The sequence below is a fragment of the Ambystoma mexicanum genome, chromosome 1q, assembly GCF_040938575.1.
Source record: "Ambystoma mexicanum isolate Mex_15411 chromosome 1q, UKY_AmexF1_1, whole genome shotgun sequence".
In the NCBI taxonomy this organism is placed as follows: domain Eukaryota; kingdom Metazoa; phylum Chordata; class Amphibia; order Caudata; family Ambystomatidae; genus Ambystoma; species Ambystoma mexicanum.
This window is the reverse complement of record NC_090922.1, coordinates 788926214-788952037: the sequence shown is the minus strand read 5'-3', so window position 1 is coordinate 788952037 and position 25824 is coordinate 788926214. Positions and strand designations below refer to the sequence as shown.

The following is a 25824-nucleotide window of genomic DNA, read 5'->3' as shown; positions in this document are numbered from 1 at the left end:
TTTGGGTATGAAGGCAGGCAATGTTCACACTTTAAGAATATGCCTTCAAAAGGTAAAGAGTGGCATTTAAATTTCTGTAGAGCCCCTAAAACCAGAGCAGAGGGACATAACCACTACAGATAACTTTCAGTCTTGTTCTTAGAGCTCAAACAAAATCTAAAGAGCTCCCTCCTACAACACATAGTTGTTCATTGTTTGAACCGCATAACACAGTTTAACAGAAATATAAAGAAAATTAAGATAAAATCAAAATGGTTATTTAATCAAGTGAGCATCACACCATATTGTAACAAAAGAAATCAAACATAATCATTCAAATCATTCATACGATATACACACATTATAATCAAAACACAAACATGCGTTCAGAAATTTTAAATATACATGATATAAATAAAAAAACCTGATCTGATCACTTTGGAATCATACCATTACAACAATTGAGAAAATGCAGAGAACATTCGTTTTAATATTTATAGGTTGGTTAAACAAAATCTCCTTCTCAGACAACTTCAACAAACTCGACTCAAGAGTTTGTGTTTCGGCTCATGGGGCCGTTCGAATTAACGCAGCCCAGCCTTCATCAGGGTACAATAAGGTCACTAATCAATGTAGCGGCTTGCTTTGAATCATGTAGAGGTACTTTCTTGATATTCAATTCAATTCAGCATGGAGACTGAAATCTGAGTCAATTAAATTGAAAATATGTCATCACATAGATCGGTCTAGCCTTTGGTGGAGGGAGCTGGCATGCAGTAATGCAGATTTTAAAAGCAAGACTGAAGTATAGAGTTGTGGTCATAGGTATCATAAGAATGCATGGAAACTTCTCCTGCACATTTTTGGTGTCCTGCTATCTACTTATATTTTCATGTGTTACCCTACAGTACTGTTTGTACAATTATTTGTAGTGTGCATTGTATTCACGTTTATACAATGTAAGCCTAGCTAGGAAGCAGCAGGGCACTGTGCAAGTAATTTGGGGTTGACAGATGTTAGTGCAAGGGCAGGGTACATATTATAGTAGCTTGGATATCCCATACTACAGGGTGGTATACAGCTAGGATTAGCATGTCCTAAGTGACACCAATGTATTCCCTGAAGAGCAGGTTGTGAGTTCCTTCAGGAACTGCAGGAGCATTGGAGCAGTCTGGATTGCAACAGGGATGGTGTTCCAGTTGACGCAGGTCTAGCAAGAGAAGGCCTGTTTCTGTTTTTTTCCTTTTGCGTGCCTCCTTAGTCCTGAGCCTCACGATGGTCTGGCTCCTAGAGGAGCACATCCTACTTGAGGCTGCATGTTTTGTGGCCAGATTGGTGCGTGTTCAGGCAGGTAGCCAGTGCAATTCCCTTAAGCCGGGTATGGAACAAGTTACTTACCTGTAACTGTTGTTCTCCAGCATGGGTCTGGCATGGATTCACATGCTCATGAATATTCCCCGTCGTCAGGCTGGGAATCCTCGGTAAAGAAAAAATCAGTATCAGTTTTGTTTCTGATCTGTCTTTCGTAGTAGTAACCAATCACTGATCTCTGCATCATACTGACCACAGCCAATGACTGCCCTCTACCTAAGCCCCGCCCCTGGCAGCCATCTTCAGATTTGGTAGCATGTGAAGTGGCAGTATGACCAAGTGAAGAGCCGCAGAGGGGTAGGCGGGAGGGTTCGCATGTGAATCCATGCCAGACCCATGCTGGAGAACAACAGTTACAGGTAAGTAACTTGTTCCTTCTCCAGCATCTGGTCGGGCATGGATTCACATGCTCATGAATATAAGAATAAATAGCAGTACACACATTCACAACCACGGGGGGTGGCAAAAGGCTCAACATTAAGCAATACAAAGAACTCAACATTAAGCATCTCTTACCTCCACACCAGGCTCACCTTAAGTGAACAGGTTGCGCAGCACTGCTTGGCCGACCCTGGACTCCTCCCTGGAATCCCGATCGACGCAGTAGAATCTTGTGAAGGTGTGCGTCGACCTCCACGTAGCAGCCCTGCAGATGTCCAGCAGGGGCACACCAGATAAGAACGCCGTAGTAGCAGCGATCGCTCTGGTCGAATGGGCTCTCGGACGGCCTGGCAGCGGTCGGTTAGCCAACCGGTGACAGTGCATGATGCAGCCGGAGAGCCATCTGTAAATAGAAGACTTCGAGAGCGCCTTCCCTTGATTCACAGGTCCAAAGTTTACGAACAGCTGTGATGTCCTCCGGAAACTCTTCGTGCGGTCCGCGTAGAACTTCAGCGCTCTAGCCACATCCAGCGAGTGCAAAGTCCTCTCGGCCGGCGACGAAGGAGACGGGAAGAAAACAGGTAACACCAAGGGCTCGTTAAAATGGAAGTCCGACGGCACCTTGGGCATAAAGGAGGGGTGCGTCCTAAGCACCACCCTCAAGGCATGGAAAGTCAAGTATGGTGCTTTGCAGGATAGGGCCTGGATCTCTCCCACTCGTCGTGCGGAGGTAATGGCCACCAGGAACGCAGTCTTCCACGACACAAACTTCATAGGTGCGGAGTGCATCGGCTCGAATGGGGGCCCCATGAGCCTGGTCAGCACCACGTTAAGTTCCCACGCCGGGGCCGGGGCCTTCACCGATGGGAACAACCGGAACAGTCCTTTCATAAACTCTTTTACCAGTCGATGGGACCACAAGGACGTCCGTCCTGTGGTTCTGGTATATCTGGAGATCGCCGCCAGATGAATCTTAATGGAGGCATGGGCTAGCCCAGCCTTTGCCAGCGATAGCAGGTACGGCAGCACTTGAGGGGCTGTAATCCGTAGGGGGTTGATCTTCTGTGCTCGGCAGCAGATAGAGAACCTCTTCCACTTATGACCGTAGCATTTGACAGTCGAGGACGCCCTGGCCTTTGCAAGAACCTCTCTGCAATCGGCTTGTATATCGTAGCCTCCAAACTCTAGCGCTGCAGGAGCCAAGCCTGCAGGTTCAGCGACGCCGGGTCGTGGTGGAAGATGGCGCCTCCTTCTCTGGAGAGAAGGTCCGCGTTCGCCGACAGCTTGATGGGAGGGGACGTTGACAAGTCCAGAAGGTCCGGGAACCAGATCTGCCTCGGCCACGCCGGTGCGACGAGGATCATCCTGCATCGGGACCTCTTGAGCTGGCTGATGAGTCGAAGCAACAACGGCAACGGAGGGAACGCATACAGGTATAGGCCGTCCCAGGGGAACGAGAACGCATTGCCTATGCTTCACGGCTGGGGTAACCTGCTGGCGAACCTCTTGCACTTCGAGTTCGTCGCTGTTGCGAACAGGTCGATTTGGGGTTTGCCCTTTCTTCAGAAGAGTTGATCCACCTGATCCTGGCGCAGTTCCCACTCGTGACACGCACGCAGCTCCATGCTGAGCGAGTCGACGATGGTGTTTCTTTCTCCTGCCAGGTGGAAGGGAACCAGGAACATCCCCTAGGCGACTGCCCAGTGCCACAGATCCTGTGCCTCCTTGGATAGGGCTGGGGATCTGGTGCCTCCCTGCTTCCGTATGTAAAACATTGTCGTGGTGTTGTCCGTGAAGATCCGCACCACCTTGCCCTTGAGCGACGGGAGGAACGATTTGAGAGCCCAGAACACGACTTGGAGTTCCAGGACGTTGATGTGCAGGAGCCTCTCCTCCGGGAGCCAGAGGCCTCTCGCGTGGAGATCTCCGGTGTGGGCGCCCCAACCTTCCAGGGAGGCGTCCGTCGTCACTGTCTCCTGGTACGCCGGCGTCTGAAAGTCCTTGCCCGCCGTGAGGTGCGTTCGAACGCCCCACCACTGAATCGCCCGCCGGAACACCTTGTTGAGGGGGACCCTGTCTTCGAAGGTGCCCGTCGCCTGCATCCAACGGGCGTTGAGAAATTCTTGAAGAGGGCGCATCCGGAGTCTGCAGAGGCGCACCAGGTAGATGCAAGAGGACATCATCCCCAGGAGGGACTTGATGGACCTCACCCTGGCCACGTCCGTGGCTAGCAGGCGCTGCACTTTGCCCAGAATGGTCTTCGTCCGTTCTTCCGACGGGGCCGCCAGGCGCCTCACCGTATCGAGCTTCGCTCCCAGAAACAGGGCCACCTGCGACGGCACCAGGTGGGACTTTGGGTAGTTTATGGCGAATCCCAGGTCTGTGAGTAGCTGGACAGTCCTCGCAGTGTGTTCGACGGCGAGTTCCCTTGTCCTTGAGCAGATGAGCCAGTCGTCCAGGTAGGGGTAGACGTGAATCCCCTGCAGGCGCAGCCGCGCCGCCACTGGTGCCAGGCACTTGGTAAAGACCCTGGGGGCCGACTTCAATCCGAACGGCAGTGCTCTGAATTGGTAGTGGCGTCCCTGGACGACGAACCTGAGGAACTTGCGGTGACTTTTGAGGATGGGAACGTGGAAGTATGCATTGCATCCTCCAGGTCCAACGACGATAGAAAGTCGCCTTCCTCCAGCTGTCCCAGTATGTGCTGGAGGGTGACCATCCTGAACTTTTGTGATCTGATGTATTTGTTCAAACGACGAAGGTCCAGGATGGGGCGCCAGCCGGCCGTCTTCTTCCTGACGAGGAAGTACCTTGAGTACACCCTTGAGCCCCGGAGCTTCCTGGGGACAAGCTCGATGGCGCCTTTCCTGAGCATCGCCCGTACTTCCAACAGCAGTTGCGGGACGTGATTTTCCTTCCTGGCCACAGGTGGAACGTGAGGGCACTTCTTCAGGAATTCGATAGAGTGTCCTCTTGCCAGGGTATCCAGCACCCAACGGTCGGTGGAGATGGACTTCCACACGCCGACGAACTTCGTCAGCCGGCCTCCCACCGGGGTGCTTCGGTGGGGGCCCGAGACCACAGCCGGTTCAGTCCTGCTTGGAGGTGGAGGCCTTGCCGTCCTGGCCACCTTGCCGACGGCGGCGAGGGGCTCCCTGCTTGCCGCGACCCCTGTAGGCCTCCTGAGACAAGGAGCGTGCCGCCTGGCGGTAGGACGACGAGCCACCGCTGGATCCCTTGGAGGCACTCTGTCTGCCTCCGGAGCTCCGAAAGGGCCGTCGTTGCTGAAGGGCTCCTAGGGCGCGGGCCGTCTCCGTGTCCATTTTTATGGCTTGGAGGGACTCGTCCACCGCCTTCCCGAACAAGTTGCTGCCGTCGAACGGCATGTCCAACACCCTGGTCTGGACGTCCTGACGGAAGTCGGTCGCCCGGAGCCAAGCCCGTCGTCGTAGGCAAACACCGTTGCCCAGCTGGCGGAACCCGGCATCGGCAATGTCGGTTGCCACCGTTATGGCATGGTCCGACGCCACCTCGCCCTCTTGCAGTATTTCCAGGGCCTCGGACCTCTTGTCGTCCGGCAGGAAGTCCAATATGGAGGCCAGCTTAAACCAGAGCTCCCTGTCGGAACGGGCCACGATCGCCAGGGCGTTGGCCGCTTTGATCGTCGTCGCCGCCGACAAAATGACCCGCCGCCCCATGGCGTCCAACTTCTTTCCCTCGCCGTCCGGCGGGGAATTCGACGATGAGGCTCCTGACCCCGCCGCTTTCTTCTTCGCCGCCGCCGAGACGACCGAGTCTGGCTTTGGCTGGGCCCTGAGGCACAGGGGAGCGGTTTCGGGGACCCGGTACTTCTTCTCGTACCGGTCCCGTTTGGCTGGTGCCATGGAGGGGTTTTTGAGAACCGACAGGCCCTCCTCACAGATGTCATCGATTAGGGGCACCGCGATGACCGTCTTCCTCTTGGCCTCCCAGCGCTGATAGAGGAAACCTTCCTTTTTCTGCTCCTCCGGGCAGAGCTGGAACAATTCGGACGCCCTGGCGATCATGGCGTGGAATGGGTCCTCCGTCGTTTGTTCTGAGGACTTCCGGACGGGCCAGGTTGCGGGTCCTCCGGCCTGGGCCGTGGGAATCTCGTCCTTATCCCAGAGCATAAGGACTGGATGGCAGACAAAATGGCAGCCGAGCCATCCTGAGGCCTAGGATCGGGCTGCGCCGGAAGGGAAGGCAGCTCTTCCTCACCCTCGTTGTCTTCCTCGGTTATATCCCGAGGATCTTCCTGACGGGATCGAACCTTCTCGAATTGGACTTCGAGGTTCCTCACGGCGTCGGTCAGTTCCTCCTCCGAGGCTGACTCCGAGCACGAGGAGGGCACCGTGCCCCCCCTCGCTTCTTCCATCATGGCGGCCACGACGATGGGCTGAAAAGAGGATTCCCTCCTTGGCAGCAGAGAAACTCTAGTCCCGGAGGCAGTCTCCGCTGGCGGTGTCTCTGCCGGCTTGGCCAGAGTCGCCGCGATAGCCTCGATAGAGGCCTTCTCCTGCTGGGTAGGGGCCCTCACCACCTTAGGTGCGTCCGGGGCCTTCTCCTTCGGGGGAGGGGCGACGCCACGCTCCCCCTCTTCCGAGATCGGACGGGGCTTCTCCTGAAGCTTACCCGGGGTCTCGGACTTTCTCTTCCCCGAACCGGAGCGTTGGCTCGTGGTTGACGGTGCCGGGGAAGGTACGCCCTGCCTGGAGACCGAAGAGCCCGACCTTTCGGCGCTCCCGGAGCCAGCGGACTTGCGGCGCTTGGCCTGGTGTTGGGCCCCCGTCGCTGGGGCGCCCGCACAGGACTTAGAAGCCCGCTCGGACCCTTTCTTCTTCTTCTCACCCGTCGAGCCCTTCTCCAACCAACTTGCGAGACGGGATCGACGGTCCCTCATGGTCCGCTCTGACAAGTTCTTGCAGAACTGGCAGTCCTTCTCTACATGAGTCTTGTCCCCATGAAGACAGTAGAGGCATTGCGTATGTTCGTCTTCCTTAAACACATTCTGCAGCCCGCATCCAGGGCAGCTGCGAAACAGCTTGGGTCCGGGCGACGAACTCGCATCCTGGGCCATCTCGAAGTAGGCCGCAAATCTTCTGGAATCCTCCAAGAAGTTGATTCAACGAAATCTTCCCCCTTGAGGGGCGTAGGAAAATCCCGCAACGGGTAGCCGTTAACGGGAGTAGAAACGGTGGAGCTTGAGGCTCGATTAACCGAAAAAAAGTGAAAATTCACCTGAAAAAACGCAAAACACGCAGTAAAAGCTTGAGAGCTAAGCACGAGGACTCCCAACACTTGAACGTGCAGTAAAAAATCTGAAGATGGCTGCCAGGGGCGGGCCTTAGGTAGAGGGCAGTCATTGGCTGTGGTCAGTATGACGCAGAGATCAGTGATTGGTTACTACTACGAAAGACAGATCAGAAACTAAACTGATACTGATTTTTTCTTTACCGAGGATTCCCAGCCTGACGACGGGGAATATTCATGAGCATGTGAATCCATGCCAGACCCCATGCTGGAGAAGATGCAGTCATATTTCTTAGTTCATGTTAAGAGACACAACATCATGTTAAGAGACTGTGTTGAACGACCCTTAGGAGCTCCGGGTGTGTGTTCGGGATGCCAGTGAGGAGGGCCTTTCCTCCATTATGGTGTGAGGTTACCAGGGCCTGGGTTGTGATTCTGAAACCCTCAGATGAGAAGAAGGGTTTTCTGTTTTGCGATTTTTTGTTATGTACCTGGAAGGAGAGATTGATGTCAATAATGAACCGAAGTGATTTGGAACATGGGGCCAGCTGAGGCGTGAATCCATCAACATGCAAGCCATTCAGGCACTGTTGGTTGTCCTCCTGTTTAGATGGATGGCCTGCTACAATACATTCAAGTTGGGTGGGATTGATATTCATGTAAGTGTTTGTTGTCAAAGCTAGGAGGGTCGTGAGGTATAGCTCAATCTCATCTGTGTATTGGTGAAGGGAGATATTAGGATGGTTGAGAAGTCCTCTGAGTGGTTCCATATAGAGATTGCAGTTCACAGGGTAGAGTATTGATCCCTGTGGGACAACGCCGGGGACCGGGCGACCGTCGAATCTGAAATTAGCCATCTGTACAGCATAGGATCTGTCCACAGGTTAGAATACAAACCAATTGAGGACTGTGCCTGCAAATCCAATTCTATCTGCAAGAAGGCGTGTAAGTGTGGGTTGTATGTGATTTTAGCAGTGGGAAAACAATGATATCCATAAGTAATGAAGTTTACATACATGTCAAAAGATCATGAGATATCTTTTACATCAAGTGTAATATCTACATTAAATCAGGTTTTATGGTTAAGTAATTTCCCTTACTAAACTTACTTTCTACCAAGACTTGGCCAACAAGTACCTTTCAAAGGGGATGACCCCCTGAACGCACTTGCCTCTTCTATGACTGAAGCCCCCTCACCCAGCCATTTCCTTTTGAATACAGCACCTCGAATACAGCAAATCTACAAACAGAATATGAGACCATGAGACCAAGATTTGTCGACAGAGGATTTCCGGAGGAGGTTGTGACGCTGCCATATTAAGAACTGACACACAGACGCGTGAAACCCTATTGGGAGAGAAAATCAAGAAAGACAAAACAAATCTGATCTACACGTTGAAATATTCAAGCCAAAGTTTTCAGATCAAGAAAATCATCCATCAAAACTGGTATTTGATAAAATCAGACCCTAACCTGCATCGTCTGTTCCCACAGCCGCCTATGATGGCATATAAAAGAGGCAAAAACATACGAGACACATTGATTAAAGCTGAGAGACCCAAAAGATCCACACAAAGGTGCCTAAATAAACAAAAATGTGGCACATTCCCATGTCTTAACTGCCAGCACTGTATATATTATCAAAGGAGATCACATTCGGCATCCTAATACAGGAAAGAAGATACTACTGAAGAACTATGCCAGGTGTGAAACCAAGAATGTTATTTATGCGATAAGGTGCCCATGTGGTAAATACTACGTGGGTAAAACTGCCAGACGTGCCAAAGAATGCTGGACTGAACATAAGTACCAAATTAGAACCTGCAACGCCAAATCTCCAGTGTTCCGTCACTTTAGAGATAATAACCACAGCATTTCCCAAATGAGATTTGCCATACTTGAAGTAGTACATCCTCTTCCGAGAGGTGGCAACCTACCCAAACTACTTTCTCAAAGAGAACTTTTATGTATACACAGATTGGATGCTATGGCACCCTTAGGTCTGAATGAAGATTTCTATCTAGGACCATTCCTTTAAATACAAATATGCAAAACCGTTTGTCTTTTATTACATAAAAACACACACAGCTTAATATATGAGTTAACTGGTAACGTGATTAGACTGTGAACCCTCTGAGGGACAGATGGTTTTGTACAATTATATTTCTGCATAACATGACTTTTGGATATTAAGCAACTACCTATGGTTGTTTGTTGGGTCAAATCATGGTTAAACACTGATGTGGCAAACAAGATCCTGGTACCCATACATAGATTGTACACATAGGATGCCCTACCAGATCCTGCTTAAAATTTGAACGATGTTATCTTACCCCAAGCATACCTCAGTTAAATTGACCATTTTACGAAGATGCTTGATGTGTACCTCCATTCACTACTCAGTATCAATTGTAAGACGATAATGCCGTACACAAGTAAAAGATTTTGTGAATGATTTGGAAGTCTTACCTACCTTAACACTATCTCTTTCAGACAACAATCAAACCTGGATGATGTGTGGATCCCTCTCTAAACTATACTTAGATGCAAAATTTATTTTTGCACATTTGTAACTACTGTTGATGTCACGCACGGAAGCGTAATATATTACCAACACGTGCGTCACCTGTCCAATATCATTTGCTTTTTGGACATTCACCTGAGCAGTAACAATAACGTAGATCTATCCTTCAATCTGGATTATTATGAGAGATCTTTTACCCACTGTCATAGCCACTGGGCAGAAGCCCAGTGCTTCACTTCATGCAGGGTCCCAATGGACCCAGTCTTGGCGCCTATGGCACCAAGCTCATTTCAAAGTGTGCATGGCACACAGAACACCAAAGACACGTGCAGCAAGGCTGGGTGGGGCCCTATTATCACAGGGAAGGCACGTGCAGAAGGAGGAGCAAGGTGGGGCCACAAGGCGGGTTCTAAGAGGAGTGGCTGGGGCCAGGCTATATAAGCCGGCCCCACCCGCATACTAGCGCTTCGCGTTAGTTTGCTGAGAGCAGCGTAACGCGTACCGCCATTCAGAGGACTCTTACCTGATTCAGCACGTGCGCCTTCAGTCTCCGGAACCCTCCAGCGCCTCCCTGGTTCAACACGTGCATCTCCAGTCTGCGGATACCTTGACCATCTTACCTGGATTCAGCCACACCATAGCCGGAAACACTGCCATCTGCTTTCCACTCTGCAGTCGCTGCACATGCCTTACCTGAAGTCACACCATCGCCGGAAGCACCGCCATCTGATTCCCACTCTGCAGTCACTGCGCACGCCTTAACTGCGGCCACACCATCGCTGGAAGTGCTGCCATCTGCTCCTGACTCTGCCGCAGCTGCATTCATCTTACCTGCCTTCCGGAATCCTCTGCAGGTACCGCCCAGTATCCTTACCTGTTCCGAATTCCACCAACATGGGTCCTTTATCGGGTGAGCCTCCACGCGGATCTTCATCTCCGGCCGCCAGTAGGAGTCAGACACCGCTCACCAGCCATCGCCGACCTGCCGCGCCTGCAAAGGGAATAAGAGACACAAGGTGAGTGGTCGCATAGACTTTAACTCGCTAAAGCGGCACTACTCACAAACTTAGTGCTGCTTCTGAAACTGCCTACTTGCCAGTGGTGGGGGCATCCGGAGTAGACTCTTTTCTCCATCACACGCTCGTGGGTCATCTTCATCGCTATAGGGGAGAGAGAACAATATACCGTTACGAACAATATTCCTTGGGACCGTATTGTTACAAGAATACGGACAACAATCAGTCATAAAAACTTACCGTCAAGACGGAATGGTCGCAGCCGGTCTGGACCTCCACAATTTGGACCAGTGACGCAACTAGGTTTATCTGCAGCACCCCTGCTGAAGGAAAGCAGGATGGAGAGCTCATCTTTACATACAAACAGGTGAGCCTGCATGGGTAAACTTCTACGCACTACATTTTGGCACGAAAGGGCAGAGGGGAACTGCGACTCCACCACGCTATCCTCACTGCCTCTCATCTTATCGCAGGAACAGGCCCAGCCTTCCGGACCCACAGAAAGACAGCAGTTGGGGGAGAGAAGCGACCTGAGGGAGCCAACTCCGGGGAGGGCTCCAACCGTGCCCCAACGCCCCCGCAAAGACCAGGTGAGCGTAACAGAATGCGAAGCCTCTCCGAATCTATGCCTGGGCGTTATGACTACCTCTGAGACCGACCAGTTGGCCCAATTGCTGGGGGATTTATGGACTGAAGTGGATGCCTCCAGACTAGAGGCAAACTCTTTAAGAAGGGACTTAATCATTGCTCGAGAACGAACCGACGAACTGGCAAGACAGGTGCTTCAATCTCATGCAGGGCAGGTCCCGTTACCTGGAATCGCGCCAGTCCCTGTGATACCATCACCACCAGTTCAAGTGGTACTTCCAGGGGCTGTACCGCTGGCTCCACCGGCAGGGTTTACTGGCGACCCCAACAAATTTGCCATATTTATGAATTAGTGTCGCCTGCACTTTCCATGCCGCCCAGGTGCATTCCCAAATGATAGTTCTTGGGTGGCTTTTGTACTTTCGTATCTAGGAGGCTGTGCAGCGGACTGGTCAATACCCTTGGTCAACCAGGATGACCCTGTGCTGCACTATTTTGGGGAATTCCAACGGGAATTGGAGAAGCTGTTTGCAAGACACACCCAAGGACAGGCCCTGGATAACAAACTGTTGTCCCTAAAACAGGGGAATCAGGATTTATTGACATATATAGCCACGTTCAATCGCCTGATTTCACAAACCAACTGGCCTGAGGAGAAAAGGACCACATTATTTTATCGAGGATTACGTGGTGAACTAAAGGATGTGTTAGCCCAGGTGGTCAACCTTCTCGAAGCCTGTGCAGAATACATCACCCTAACGTTGCAACTGGATCACAGGTTACAAGACAAAAAGATGGATCGCACCAGGGCAGAAGGGAGATCAGTCCATATGAGATCCAGGGACAATCCAGGCAAGACCCACAAAACCACTGAACCTATGCAAATCAGGGGATTACGGGCCCCTATATCTAAGGCGGAGAGAGAAAGACGGAGGCAGGAACAACTATGCTTATACTGTGGCACGGCAGGACATTTTCTTCGAGATTGCCCCACTAAACCTCCCAAGAAAACTGTTGGTGCGACGGATAATACCGATATGGAACAAGATACTGCTCCGGAAAACTCCAATGCCCGACAAGGGTAGGGGTCCCCCTGTCGAGCAAAAACCAGAAACTAGTTCAGACCTCACATCTAGTCATTCCAGTACTCATAGTTCACCACCAGCAACCTTCAAAGGTACACGCCTTGGAGGTGTATATAGACAGTGGAGCAGTTGGTAACTATATTGATCAGGCCCTAGCCGCATGAATAGGCCTTCCTCTTCGGCATAAACCACAGGCAGAGAACGTAACTGCAGTGGATGGCTCACAACTATCATCTGGACCAATAACGCATCACACCGAAAAGGTTATGCTGATATGTCAGGACGGTCATCGGGAAGACATCTCTTTTGATCTTATCGGGGCACCACAGTTCCAAAGGATCTTAGGAATGCTGTGGCTAGAGGCCCATAACCCCAGAATTGACTGGAAAACACGAGTGCTGACTTTTCCGCAAGAGTGCGCCAAAACTTGTCATCTGCAACAATCCAAAAGCAAGGCAAAACCTCTTCTGGCCCTTGCTGGTGCCCTGCCCCCGGAATATTTGGACTATCAAGATGTATTTCAGAAAGAACAAGCAAATACCCTGCCTCCACATAGGCCGTATTGGAGAGCCATTGGCCCTCATTACAACACCGGCGCTAAGCCATGGCGCTATTAGCACCATGGTTGGTGCCAGTGTTGTAACGGGTCCGCCATGGTTCAATGAGGAATTACCACCCCATTCCAAGGTTGGCGGGGCGGTAATTCCCTATTGAACCATGGCCCTTCCCCATTCCCATTTTCGCCCCATAGGGCTCTATGGGAATGGGGAAGGCGCTAAGTACGGTACCGTACTTAGCACCAAGGTCCCTTTGCGGGTCACTACTTTAACGGCTGGTGTAGACCAGCCGTTAAGGTCGGGTCCCACAAAGGGACCTCGTAATCTGGCGCTAATGGGTTAACGGCGCCGCAGCCTTTTACGGCGCCGTTAACCCATTAGCGCCAGGGTCATAATGAGGCCTATTGTCTCACCAAATGTTTTGATTACAACACCCATCAGCCCTATGCAGCATAGTCAATGGGGAGGGATGATGGGATGTGTAGTCCTTCTCTTGGTACTGTATGGTGTGGCAGCATAGCAAAGTACATTATTCCCTGTTGTTTAGTGTTAGGGAGAATTCTCTTAAAAGGTTAATTTCCCAAACCTAGTGAGTCCCCCAGCAGCTTTGCTGGATTTTTGGGGTTTTTTTTTTTCTCCTGCTAAGAGTGAGACTCTTTTACTCCCACTCTTAGGCATGATTTGAGGTATGTCTTTGACTTGTTATGTGCTTATGGGCTATGGGGTTTCTTTTTATTCCATAGGGTATCATCTGTCTTTCTGTATGTGTGGTACACAGCACCCTCAGTGCAGTACCACAGGGGTGTCACGGTGACCCCCAAACATAGACTCCATACCCTGGGACTGACTACTGTTTCCCAGGGCATGTAAAGTCACCATTGGCTTTACTAGTCCAAATTTGTGAACAGAACCAGTGCAAACCATCATATTGTGGAAGTACTGGTAAGGGGTAATTCAATTGCCCCTGGGTCTGTTTTCGAGGGGGCACTGTCCCATCCCCCCTCGTCGAGTTTCTGGCTGGTGGCAGTGGTTACCACGCGAAATATTCCACCGGAATATTCTCTATGGGAGTTTCCCATTCATTTTAAACGCACCACTTTTTGGTGCAATGTTAAAGATACCGCCGGTTTATTTATTTAATATTAAATCACCGGTTGGGTCTTTTTGCCAGAACTCGATTCTAAAATGGCGTTTGTGTCCGTCTCTCTAACTCTGACCAAGGTCGAGCCCTTTGTTCCACTATTTTGGCGGGCTTCTCCACAGAAGCCCTCCAAGTGGTGCCACTCTGCCTGGGTTCCACAGGAAGGGTGGAGGGGGGATTTGGCACCCTGGACTGCGTTGCCTTAGCAACCCAAGTCGCACTCTACTCTGATTGGCCCAGTGGTGAGCCGCCCGGCTCACCACTTAGCATGTGTGATTGACAGCCAGGCTGATGAATGGGGGGTTTCTGCATAAAAGCAGGGCCTTTGGGACTGGAATTTCAGAAGTTGCCACAGGACCTAAGAATCCGACGGGGAAGAAGCTGAGCCACCTGCAATCCAACGACACCACCGGTGAAGCCCTGCTGCAACAAACTCACCACTTTTCCGACAACAGGGAAGATCTTCTGCTGAAGAGTCTTCTCCCCTTTGAGCTGTTGGGACCAACCATTTTGCCCTCTTTTGCTCCCAGAAGCGTTACTTGGTCGAATCGCCCGTGCAAAGCACCCCGGCGGCCGGATAGCCAAGCTCACCACTTTTGACCGTGAATATAAGGACCGCACCTTTTAAATCGGGAACTCCGCGGTTGGTTTCATCCCTGGGCAGTGCAACGACTCCAGACTTCCTCCACAACAGATCCTCTCTTCCTCTGGCTGGAACAACGAACTGCAACCACTGCCAGGAACAACTGCCCCCGCTGGAGCTTCCTTCCCATTTAAGGTACTGTGTCCTGCCTGGCCTCCCTTTCTACAGAGTGCTCAAGGTGTCCCCTAAATCCTTGACTTCTATACTGGGTTGGCCCCAGATCTGCTAAACTTTGTTTCTTGAACTATTCCAACTCCTTTTTGACACTCTGCAAAGACTTTTAGTGCACTTTAAACCGTGTGATCCTGGGCACATTTTCGCTTGCTCCACTTAAAGTGGGCCTGGACTATGAACTTTGGCTCTACAGTATAACCTGCCTTTCTTCCGTTTGCTCTGCCTCTTAAAAAAAGTTGGGAACTGTTTTATTTTATGCTCTGCCTTTTCTTCCCCTTTTTAACCTAAACTATTGGAGTGCCATCTAGGTTAAGCGCTCACTTCTGTCTTAACATAGTGTGCTTTAACCCTGACTTGTCTGATAGTCATTAAGGGAGGTGTGTATACTTTACCTGATTGTGTTTTAACTTGATTTTACTTATGAGTGCTGGTATATTACTCCAAGTGTGTTTTTAAATAAATAATTATATACTTTTTATACAAAGTTCTGGTCAGTGTTTGTTTGCTCTACTGCGTTTTGGCCCTATTGTGTATACTCGACATACTGCCCTACTCTTCTTGAGAGAAGTCTGACTGCTCAGCCACAGCTACCAGGTAAATCTGGGTGGTGCAGACTGCTACCAATTGGGTTGACTGCTGCTCCTGTAGTCGTAATCGTTTTGCAGTGTTCCCCAAGGGAACTGCACAGGATTCTGCCTAACATTTAGTAAGGTTGAATAGTGATACAAGTGTTTATTTCAGAAAATATGTATTCTAAAACAAAACATGCAAATAGAAATAAATTACAATTCTACAGCCAAAAAAGTACATTAAGAACGAATTCCTAAAATAGTCCTTACGTTCTTTTAAAATAGCTAAAACATAGATAAACTATCTGCAGAATTCCTATGATTTAAAAGTAAAAGGAAGTTTCCTTGATTTGGCTCACTATGATTAAGCAATACACCCCGATGGGCGGGGACTTTACTGTGCCAGGTCATGACTGGGTCAGTTATAAGACTCGAGCTGTTACATGCCAGGTATGAACAAATAAGTCAGTATTGTCTTTTACATAGAATTGCACCCTGGGAAATACAATCCTGCATTTATAATGTGTTCTGAAATGCAGAACGTCATATGCTCCTAATGCCGTCACTTGTAGAGCATGATTTGAGAACTCTGAGCTTGACGTGGCGGTGTTTGATGAGATAAAGTGTGCAGTTGTTTTCCACATAAATAATTTTGGCAGGCTTTAGAATTCTCACATTCTGCACTTACCATTTAGTTGATTAATGCTAAAAACTATTATATAAAATGTTGGAAGCTCTTGAAACTCACTCTGATGCAGTGAAGTTTACTGCTTGTGCGTATTGACAGAAGTGGTTGGGAAAGAGCTTTGGAGCACACATGGATTGCTGGCTAGACAGTGGGAGACCCAGATTCCCATTACAAATAGGACATCTCTCATAGTTTCCTCCCTCACACCTGCCTTGCTAGATACTCCCCGGCAACAGCCAGCACTCTCATATTGGCCTGTGCCTACTGAGAAGACACATCAATTAGTGGAGAATGGCCCATTGCAGAGCATGTGACAATTCTTCAGAAGAAGTGTGAATCTTCAAGTAACTTGACATGCAATCGATGTTTCTGCCCTCATAGACCACACAGTGCCCTCGTTAGCAATATGTGTACGCAAGACAACATGTTCAGTCACAAAGTAACCCCACCTTCTTTTTAAACGACTTCTTTTATTTCCCTAATATCTGCATGTTAGGCATTCAAAAACTGATTGCATTTTTGTAGCAGTTCCCTTTTTGTCAAATCACACACAAGTTGCATAAGCACCAGACATGGGGGCTCATTATTGGTTTGGTGGTTTCCCGCCGGTAAATACTGTGGGATACCACCAAATGCTAATACAGTTAATAACACTTAGTCTGCCGGAATTACCAGCATATTCCTAGTGCCAGTAAGGGTGGGTTAATCCCCTGAGAGATTGCCGGTAATACCAGCTGTTATTTGCTGGTGAGGTGCCTGACATACCTCCAGCTCTTGTTTGGTGGTAAATCAGGTCCCCACCATGCGGAAACGGCCATTGGCATTAAAAATGGGACATTGAAAAGCTAACCTTTTCATGACAGACCTCAAGCAAGAGTTCTTACAACAACAATTCCAGAAACCAGGAACATCCTTTCAATACATTGATGACATTTCTTCATTCTAAAGCCTGGCTTGGACCACATGGCGCCCACCAACTATAAGCCTATTTCACTTCTGAAAGTTGACATTAAATGTTTGGCAAAGGTTTTTGCCATAACTAGATGCAGCGGTGAGAAAACACATTCACTTATGAGCAGAAGGCATTGGAATAACAATGTTAAAATGCACGAGATTTTGACCATTTAAATTGGGAGTTTCTATAGCTTTCCATTAGGAAGTTTGGGTCTGGTGAAGGCTTCTTGTGTTTGTTTAGGGCCTTGCACCCTGGAGCTAATGCATGTGTCTCCAAAAATGGTGAACATTCCCAGTAATTCAAGCTACAAAGGGTAATTTGGCACTGCCACCCATTGTCACCTTGAAATTCAATCTCGTCGTGCAACCGTTGTTGACTGCCCTTGCCAACCACAGGAATGATGGGCATTTGCAATGGGACAACGCAAGTAAAGACTCTTGCTGAAGGGCTGGTTTTGATAACTCTTTCTGGTATGAGGCGATTCTCTGAATCACATTTATTCCCATTCCCCAGTTCCTCCAGTAGAGATTTAGATCTACTTTATCTTAAAGCTTTGACCACAACCCACATGGTGTACTTTCCAACGTGTTGTTTCATCAATTTTCTCGTTACAAGAGGTCTAACGAATGTGATAAACCAAAGGTTATTTGCTCATTCTTTAATGTCTTCTAAAGGCAGGAGTGGTCCTATATATATTTGTTTAGATGCATCATAATATCCAGGGTATGCCCAGTACAATTTACTGCTAATAGAACTTTCTCACCCCTAATAAAAAACATGGAATTTTTAATGGTATTCAAGGGGATTTGAACCTTTATTTTTCAATGTTTTAATACAAACAGTTTTGTAAAAATAAACATTTTGGGAAAAACAATGTTGTGATTCGGTAGAGGACATTAACGGAAGAAAAACTGTACAGGACATTTCATAAAAATACAATACATCTAGATAAATGGCTGCCAGAAATCATCATCATCTCTTACAGTGCACTGACGCCTTAGATTACGTTGATCGAAGCGAAGATATAGCGTCAAAAGAAAAAGTCAAGTCTTTAATCCGTGACACCATTAAGCCATTGAACTTCTTTGGGGGCTTGGAAGGCAACAACTGTGGTATTGTGTTTACAATATACATTTATATGTAATGGATTAGGTAGACATTTTTATAGATACATAACAGTGTCTTGATAACTTATGGAGGAAAGCATTAAGAGAAGTTTTATTTGACTGATCATCGATGGAGTGTGGCAGTACAAAGAAGACACCACCAATGAGCTACTCAGAACATTCTTCTTTGTTCAACTAGAAATTGCTATATTTCACAGTGTTCTACTTTTGCATACAAAGAGGAAGACATCTTAGAGATGTGGTGTCCCAGAAGTTCTTTCTTGGAGTGCTTTTCTTCAACTTGTACAAGGGGAAGCTGTATTCACTTGGTGGGCAGCTTCGGAGTAAACATTGTTTCATGGCGTGATTGTGCCATAAACAGAGCAACGTTGACTGGCTTTGAAGCCAGCCATTATGATTGTTCTGCAATGAGGCCCTTGTTGAGGAGACTCATTGGCAACATAGCAGTCTAATTATTCCCAGCAGGCTTCACTTTCAAACTTCCTGGAGGTATCTCCTTGCCTGGTTGAAGTGTTTGAACCCTAAATATGTGTTTAAGCCAAATAAGATATCTAACCTTGTTTAAGCTTTCCCCCTCCTTCCGTTTTCTTACAGAGCACAGGTTAATGATTCCGGACTATGTTAGCTGGGCTATGGTGACGGTAAACTCATTGTATTGTGATAGCTCAATTGGGAGCTAGTCATTGGGTTTTTGTAAAGCAGAGGTAATAATGAACTTGAACACAATTCTGAAGGAAAACCATATTAGGTAGTTGACTCAAGTATATGATTCTTTTTGGTTAATCACAAGAAAATCGGTAGTCTGTGATTTTAGCAAAAATGTGTTCGGAATTGAGAAATTCGAATAATGCAACCAGAGCATTCTGCATTGTATGTGTGAATAACACTTGGAATGGATGCAGTGTGTATGCCGTCTAATCAATATAGGGGGAAGTTGCATTGTAAAAGTGGCTCAGTGTTGGGAGAAGGTTTCAGCACAGGCAACTAATACACATGACAATGCAAACAGTAGCACCAACCTCTGGAGCAACTCTAGAGAAGCATGCTGTGCCCATTTCATCTCTGGAAGTGACACAGTGAAAGGTATAGTCAAAGATGTCTAAGGACTTGTGGGCTAAAGCAGGAACACACATCATTACAAAAGTCACAGAAAAGACATTGAAAAGCCAATCGTGGTGGCTAATCAGGCAAGAGTAGAATTTGGAAGCTTGTATCCCAATCTGCCCTCCATTTGCCAATCTGACAAAGGCTCCCAGGTGGATATCTGAAATGTCAGATACATTTCCTGAACATATGACTAAACTAACAGGGTTCCCAGTGGGCAGTCTCCATTTATTTCAACAAAGATTAACCGTATGGTGGCAGTGCATTTTGTGTACTGTGACAGATTAGAACAATGTGTTAAAGATACATTGCCTGACACACGACATGGCATGCAATGCCCATTCTTGGATAAGAACTGGTCCAGTGTAATAAATAAATCTAACATATTCCCGCTTTCAATCTTTTCTACCTTGCACAGGTGAACCATTTGCACCGATCTGTCACGCCAGGGAAGGGCACATTTTGAAAGCAGCACCACAGTCATATCACAAGGCTGTCACTGCTGAAGAGAGGAGGCAGTGTTCTTCCCCATGGGCACCAATGAATGTGGTTACAATACTCTGAGTAACTCCTGAAAGTGCATTTAGTAGGGGTAGGCTGACACAGCAATATACACAATGAAGGTAGTCTGGTACTCAATGGCTCCGTCTGCGCCATACGACAGTGCACGCACTTTCATCCTGTACGTCTCTGGCTCTCTCAGGGGCCTGGTAGTGAACACCACACCTTTCATGTTCTCATCTCTGATAGCAAATGGTAAGGTGACGTCCTGGTCCACCACAAGGAAAGTGGTCCGCGGATGCATTACCCCATCTTGTGTATACGCCACCAGGCGAATTAGATCCTGATTGGCGGCAATCCCAAAAGGAAGTGAAAGGAGCTTGTACTCCAAAGCGTATGGGCTGAGAGCACATTCCAGGTCATTGGGAGGACAATTCTTTAGGCAAAACCTGCAGGGGAAGAGATAAACTTGGAATTATCTTCACACCAAGGAATTATCTTCACACCTATCCAAAACTTCTGCGCCAACATTCACATGTATAATTATCAACAGTGACAGATAGACTGAAAGGGCATACGACTTTTGTCCCCTATCACAGCAAACTCACTGTATTTCCGCCACTAGGGAGAATTCGAAGATGAACTAAAGCTCGGACCAACATACTCCAAAAATAAAATGCATTTCTCCTGTGTTACTGGATCTTGTCATTGGAAGCTTTTGGAATCTGCACTAAACTGAAACCCTGAAACAAAGGCCTTCTGTATGTACCCCAGGGCCTCCCAAATGAATAGATCATATTAAATACAGTTCATCCATTTGTATCCACCCCCACCGCCCAACCATTCTTCTGAACCTGGTCTCCACTGACCTCACTAACATGCTCAAATTCGGGCCTGATTATAGGGTTCCAGTATCCTGACGGTTAATCTGCCAGGATATCGGCAAATGATATTACCGTTTCCGGCACTCAGTCCGGGGGCCTTACTTTAGGATCAAGAGTGCCAGAGTGACAGTGTTAATACCCATTCATGGAGTCCCATAGGACTTCATGGGGGGGATTTTTCGGTAATACTGGTGCCAGTAATGATGGCGATTTCTGCCGGTAGGGCACCTGCCTTACCTCTCGCTTTAAGCTGGAGGTAACTCAGGTGCCCCACCGGTAAACCTGTAGTCAGCGGTCCGGTAAAGTGCCAGTATACGTTAATACCGGCACTTTAATACCGGACCAGACGACTTGTAATGAGGCCCTACTCACACATTACAACTGAACACAACTCCCAACAGACTGAAACATCATAACCCTACACGTCTAAAGCCAGCTTGCAAATAAAATTATGACAAACATGACAAACAACGGAAAGAATTCCCTAACCTTAAACAACATGTTTAAAAAATATTAGATTTGGATAGGTTTTGTGACTTAATATTGTTTACAAACGTTGCTTAAAGTATGTGCATGTTTTCATATTGCTGTCATTAATTTATTTGTCCAGGTAAAACAATTCAATTTGCGTGTTTGATGTGTTTACTACACTTCTGAAACATGTTGCAGGTAATGTGTTTAACTGTTTTTGATGTGGGTAATGTACATACAAATGTGTTTGGCACCAATTAATTCTTCATAACCTATTATGTGATACGTGTCACTATTTGTAAAAAATAATTAATAGGGACGTTTTTATATGTGTTTATTCATGTATGAACAGTTCTGCATCCGTTACTCTCCCGAGTTCATCTTTGGTATGGAATACATTACTCACCGTAATCGTATTTCTGATGCTTGTATCTGCTTAGATTCACATGCTGTGCATAGGCCGACATCTAGTGGAAGCTGCGGAGTATTACAGTTTGTTTTTCGAATCTCGAAAATGGGCGTCGACACAGGGCGTGCCAGTAATACTATCCCTAGTGTGACGTCCACTGTACCCAAGATCCCTCACGCGTCTAGGACCCTCAGATTGTATTTTTTCTGACATGAGGTAGCATGAGGAGTAGCGTGAGTACAGATAATCCAAGCAGATAGATAGAAAGGTAAGACTACAAGCAACCATGCGCCTTCTCTCGGAGGGGAGGAAGGGTGGGTTGCATGTGAATCTAAGCAGATACAAGCATCAGAAATACGATTACGGTGAGTAATGTATCCCTTCTGAGGCTTGTGGAATCTGCTTAGATCACATGCTGTGCATAGATTAGCGAGCAGTACCTGAAGAAGGAGGTGGGATGTGAGAAGGGTCATGAGCAAATAAGTGTCTTAGAACCGCTTGTCCCACTTGTGTATCTGCCTTGGAATGGGTGTCAATGCAGTAATGCTGAGTAAAAGTGTGAATAGAGCTCCAAGTAGCTGCTTTGCAAATGGTGTCAAGAGGTACATTTGCAATGAAAGCCAGAGTGGCCCCAATGCCTCTAGTAGAGTGGGCTCTTGGCGTGAAAGGCAGAGTTCTTTCAGAGAGTGAGTAACACAGCTGGATACAGTTAATAATCCACTTCGAGATGGCACCTTTAGAGACGCAATCCCCCTCTCTGCCTGTAGCTACAGAGACAAACAGTTGATCTGTTTTTCTTAGCGGTCTGGTTTTATTTACATAGTAGAGGACCGCCCTACGCACATCTAGGGTGTGTAGTTTCACCTCAGCCGAGCTTTGCGGGTCCTGGAAGAAAGCCGGAAGCTCGATGGACTGGTTTACATGGAATTTTGATATAAATTTAGGTGAGAACCTAGGGTGTGTGCGTAAAACCAGTTTGTCTTTATAGACAGTAAAGAAGGGATCCTGCAATGACAGAGCCTGAATTTCACTGACCCTTCTTATAGAAGTAATAGCTACTAAGAAGGCCGTTTTATAAGTCAGGTGTTTGAGACTGCTTTTATGCATGGGTTCGAAAGGGGGTCCAATGAGCTTGGCTAGCACCACATTAAGGTCCCACCCTGGTGGTGGGTTTGAAATAGGAGGGTGAAGTCTCTTTACTCCTTCCATGAAGGCTTTAACTACTGGTACTTTCCACCACGATATCTTGCTATGGGAAGTGGTGTATGCCGACAGGGCTGCCAGGTGTACTTTCAGTGAGTTAAAAACCAGTCCTGCATCTAGCAGGTGGAGCATGTATGTAACAATAGTGGAAGGAGTGCAATCAACAGGGTTGATTTGTCTACTCTGGCACCAGATAACGAACCTCTTCCACTTGTCAAAGTAACAGTGCCTTGTGTTTGGTTTCCTAGATTCCTTTAGGATGTCCATACACCTCTGAGGCAAATTGAGATGTCCAAACTCTATGACCTCAGGAGCCATGCTGCCAGGTTCATTGAGTTGGGTTGCTGGTGCACTGTTTGACCTTGGTGCTGGGACAGTAGGTTTTACCAGGCTGGAAGTTTGATGGGCTCGCACACCGCCATCCTGCGTAGGTGTGGGAACCATGGTTGTCTTGCCCACATGGGAGCAACTAGGACGAGCGTCATCGACTCTCTGTTCATCTTGTTCACCACTTTCCTGATGAGAGGAGTTGGTGGAAAAGCGTACGCAAACATCCCTGACCAGTTCATCCACAGGGCGTTCCCCTGGGAGTCAGGTTGGGGGAACCTGGATGCAAATCCTGGGCATTGTCTGTTTTCGCTTGTGGCGAATAAGTCTATAGTGGGGAAACCCCACTGAGAGAAGATATATTCTACGACCTCTCTGTGTAGAACCCATTCGTGTTCCTCTGGGAGGGAGTCTCTGCTCAGAGCATCCGCTAGGGAATTGAGCTCCCCTGGAACATGTTGTGATGACAGGAAGATGTTCCGTCTGAGTGCCCATATCCATATTTTCTGGGCAAGCTTGGACAGATTTGGCGAACGAGTCCCTCCTTGCTTGTTCAGGTAGAACATGGCTGTTGTGCTGTCCGTCCGGATTTGCACTGACAGGTTTAATAGGTGGGGTTCGAACGCTTGAAGTGCTCTGAATACTGCCAGAAGCTCTAGCAGATTGATGTGGTTCTTGGCCACTGAGGGAGACCAGAGACCCTGAGCTGTGTGGTGGAGATGGTGAGCTCCCCACCCCGTCAGACATGCATCGGTAGTGACTTCTGCCTGTACTTCGGGATCGTACAAGGGTTTCCCCTGTGCGAGATTCTCTCTTGTCCACCAGTGAAGGCTTTGTACTAGTGTTGGTGAAACGACCACTAGATCGTCCCACTGACCACTTGCCTGAGACCACTGTTTCGCCAACCATTCCTGCATGGGACGCATGCGCAGGCGCGCGTGGGGGACCAGGTAAATACATGACGCCATCATGCCCAGTAAACGCATTGCTTTGCGTACCGTTATTTGTTGACCGGACTGATAATGCGGAATTTGCAGTAGTATATTCCGAATTCTTTCTTCAGAAGGAAAGGTCAACCCCTCTTGAGTATCTAGGATTGCTCCTAGGAACTGTTTGGAGGTGCTTGGCACCAGGCTTGACTTTTTCTCGTTGATTGAGAAGCCTAACTCGTGGAGGCGGTCGATAGTCCTTTGAATGTTTGTACTGCAAATTCCTGGGGTTTCCCCCGTTATGAGCCAGTCGTCCAGATAAGGGTACACTGGGATTGCCTCCCTGCGTAGGTGTGCAGCCGCCACCGCCAGTACCTTGGTGAATACCCTTGGTGCTGAAGCTATCCCGAAGAGCAGTACCTTGAATTGGTAGTGTCGACTGTCCACCTTGAAGCGCAAGTACTTTCTGTGCGCTGGGAACATGGAAATATGAAAATAAGCATCTTTCATATCCAAGGTTGCCATGTAATCCCCCTTTTTTAGGAGGGGGATTACCTCTTGTAGCGTGGTCATACGAAACTTTTGGGGCTTGACATACTTGTTGGCAGGCCGTAAGTCCAATACTGGGCGCATTGTCAAATCTTTCTTTGGCACAAGGAAGTAAGTTGAATAAATACCCTTGTTTACCTGGTGTCCCGGGACGAGTTCTATCGCGTCCTTTTCCAGCAGAATGGCGATCTCCTCGAGGAGAATCTTCTGATGTTCTAAAGAGTGTACTCTTTGTCGTGGAGGATGGTTCTGGGGACGCTGCAGTAGTTCTATACAATATCCTGTGGATACTGTTGACAGCACCCATCTGTCTGATGTGATCCCTTCCCAAGCCTGGGTGAAGTTGGAAATGCGTCCCCCTACTGGGGTTGCGTGAGAAGGGACCCTGAACTGAGCGTCACTGCTTTGGTGGAGGCATGCCGCCTCCCTTGATGGGGCTGCCTCTGCCTTTACCACGACCTCTCCTATTACCCCTCCCGTAACCCTGGGTAGACTGTTGGTTGTTGTTCCACTGTGTACCCTGCCCCTGGGAATAGTTAGATCCTCTATGGGAATTTTGGCCGCGTGGGCGATGAAAATTACTATTCCCTCTCTGGTTAGGGGGTTTATTGGTTAACTGGCCAAGGGACTTGAGTGTCTCGTATTCGTCCTTGGTATTGTTCAGTGCGTCTTCGACCGCCTTACCAAACAACAGATCGGTTTCCACCGGTTTGTCCAACAATGATGCCTGGGTTTCTGCCTTAAAACCAGACTGCCGTAACCACGCATGTCTTTTGATAACAGTGCCTTCTGCTATCAATCTGCCTGCGTTGTCCGCGGCGTTGAAGGTTGCTTTCAAAATGCAACCAGACACGGCTCTACCCTCTACGGAAATCCGAGCTAACTGGCCCTTTAAAGGTTCAGGAGCAGAGGCTACGAGTGCTGCGACTTCTTCCCACTGATGGCAGTTGTAGCTGGCCAACAGGGTGGTGGAGTTTGCAATCCTTGCTTGATAGGCGGACGTTGAGGCTACTTTCCTGCCGAAACCGTATAGTTTTTTGTTCTCCTTGTCGGGTGGAGCTTCGGACGATGACAAGGGTGTTCCAGCCCTCTTACGAGTGTTAGTGACAATTAGGGAGTCTGGCTTCAGATGTCCTCTTATATAGAGAGGGTCAGACTGGGCTGCCCTGAAAAGTTTTTCAACCCTCGGATTGACTGCTCTGGTGAGGTTCGGGTTCACCAGGGACGGGTCTATTCTTCGCTGAATGGACTTAAGGATAGGGATGGTCTGGGCAACAGGCCTCCTTTCTCCCACTAACTCCTCTGCGTAGTCTCTCTCCTCCTGGACACCGTGGGTGTCAATATGGAAATGTTCTGCTGCGCGTGCGAGAACCTCGTT

At 48.3% G+C, this 25824-nt stretch overlaps 1 protein-coding gene across 2 annotated transcripts in view; it reads right to left on the bottom strand.

The window, feature by feature from the left end:
- Nucleotides 1–17725: 17725 nt before the first annotated feature.
- Nucleotides 17726–25824, bottom strand: part of HMCN1 (hemicentin 1) — a 1785366-nt gene continuing 1777267 nt past the window's right edge. For both annotated transcript variants that reach the window (XM_069641364.1, XM_069641365.1), the window contains one exon: nucleotides 17726–20123. In XM_069641364.1, the coding sequence (XP_069497465.1) occupies nucleotides 19757–20123 (367 nt within the window). In that variant the 3' untranslated portion in view covers nucleotides 17726–19756. The remainder of the gene's footprint in view (nucleotides 20124–25824) is intronic.